The sequence below is a fragment of the Nematolebias whitei genome, chromosome 23 (assembly GCF_014905685.2).
Source record: "Nematolebias whitei isolate Nwh7 chromosome 23, NemWhi1, whole genome shotgun sequence".
NCBI classification, from domain to species: Eukaryota; Metazoa; Chordata; class Actinopteri; order Cyprinodontiformes; family Rivulidae; genus Nematolebias; species Nematolebias whitei.
Genome location: NC_056520.1, coordinates 242,300 through 243,036, shown reverse-complemented (window position 1 = coordinate 243,036; position 737 = coordinate 242,300). Strand labels below are relative to the sequence as shown.

General features: G+C 47.2%; 1 protein-coding gene across 2 annotated transcripts in view; it reads right to left on the bottom strand.

The window, feature by feature from the left end:
• Positions 1 to 269, bottom strand: part of LOC119428808 (sorting nexin-9) — a 21,551-nt gene extending 21,282 nt beyond the window's left edge. For both annotated transcript variants that reach the window (XM_037696495.1, XM_037696494.1), the window contains exon 1: positions 156 to 269. In XM_037696495.1, coding sequence (XP_037552423.1) covers positions 156 to 167 — 12 coding nt within the window. In that variant the 5' untranslated portion in view covers positions 168 to 269. The remainder of the gene's footprint in view (positions 1 to 155) is intronic.
• Between the last annotated feature and the right edge of the window lie 468 nt (positions 270 to 737).

Here is a 737-nt window from a genome sequence, read left to right as displayed (position 1 = left end):
TCCGCCTCTTTTAACTGTTCTTTGAGGAAGCGCTTCCGCCGTTACCTGCGCGACCGATGCTCTTAAATCCGCTATTTTCTCTATGGAGTTCTGCACGCGCGCCTCGACGGCTCCAGGTTAGCTGTTCGCGCCGCCAGGTCCAGGTGAGCACGTACCTTCTGAGCCATGCTGACGTCACCACAGCAGATTTCGATCAACCGGTGGTTCGGATCACTGTCCCATTCCGTCCGCTCCGAGAACCTGCGACGCTGCGTCAAGGTGGACTGCGCGCGCTGGAAGCTTCCGGCCGGGCGTTTCACAATAAAAGCCCAGTGATTAAACACAGGAACAAGACTGTGTGTAGTAATAGTACTTATTCTGTCAGTACTTCAGCAGTACTTTTGTTTGTAATCCTTCACTACATGTCATTCTGTGTTCGTCTGTCTCTCCTTCCGTCTCAAACCAGCCGGTCAAAGCAGATGGTCTCTTGTCCTGAGCTGGTTCTGCTGGAGGTTTCTTCCTGTTAAAAGAGAGTTTTTCTTTCCACTGTTGCCACTGTGCTTGCTCAGGATGGGACACTGGTACGAAGTGAAGATTCAACAGATAATAATAATAATAATAAACTTTATTTCTATAGCACCTTCCAACAACGCCTTGCATTGACCAAGGTGCTTCACAAGACAAAACAAGATTAAAAACAGGACACAATAAATCAGTGCAAATTAAAAAACACAGCGAGAATAAAAGAAGGTAAAAGA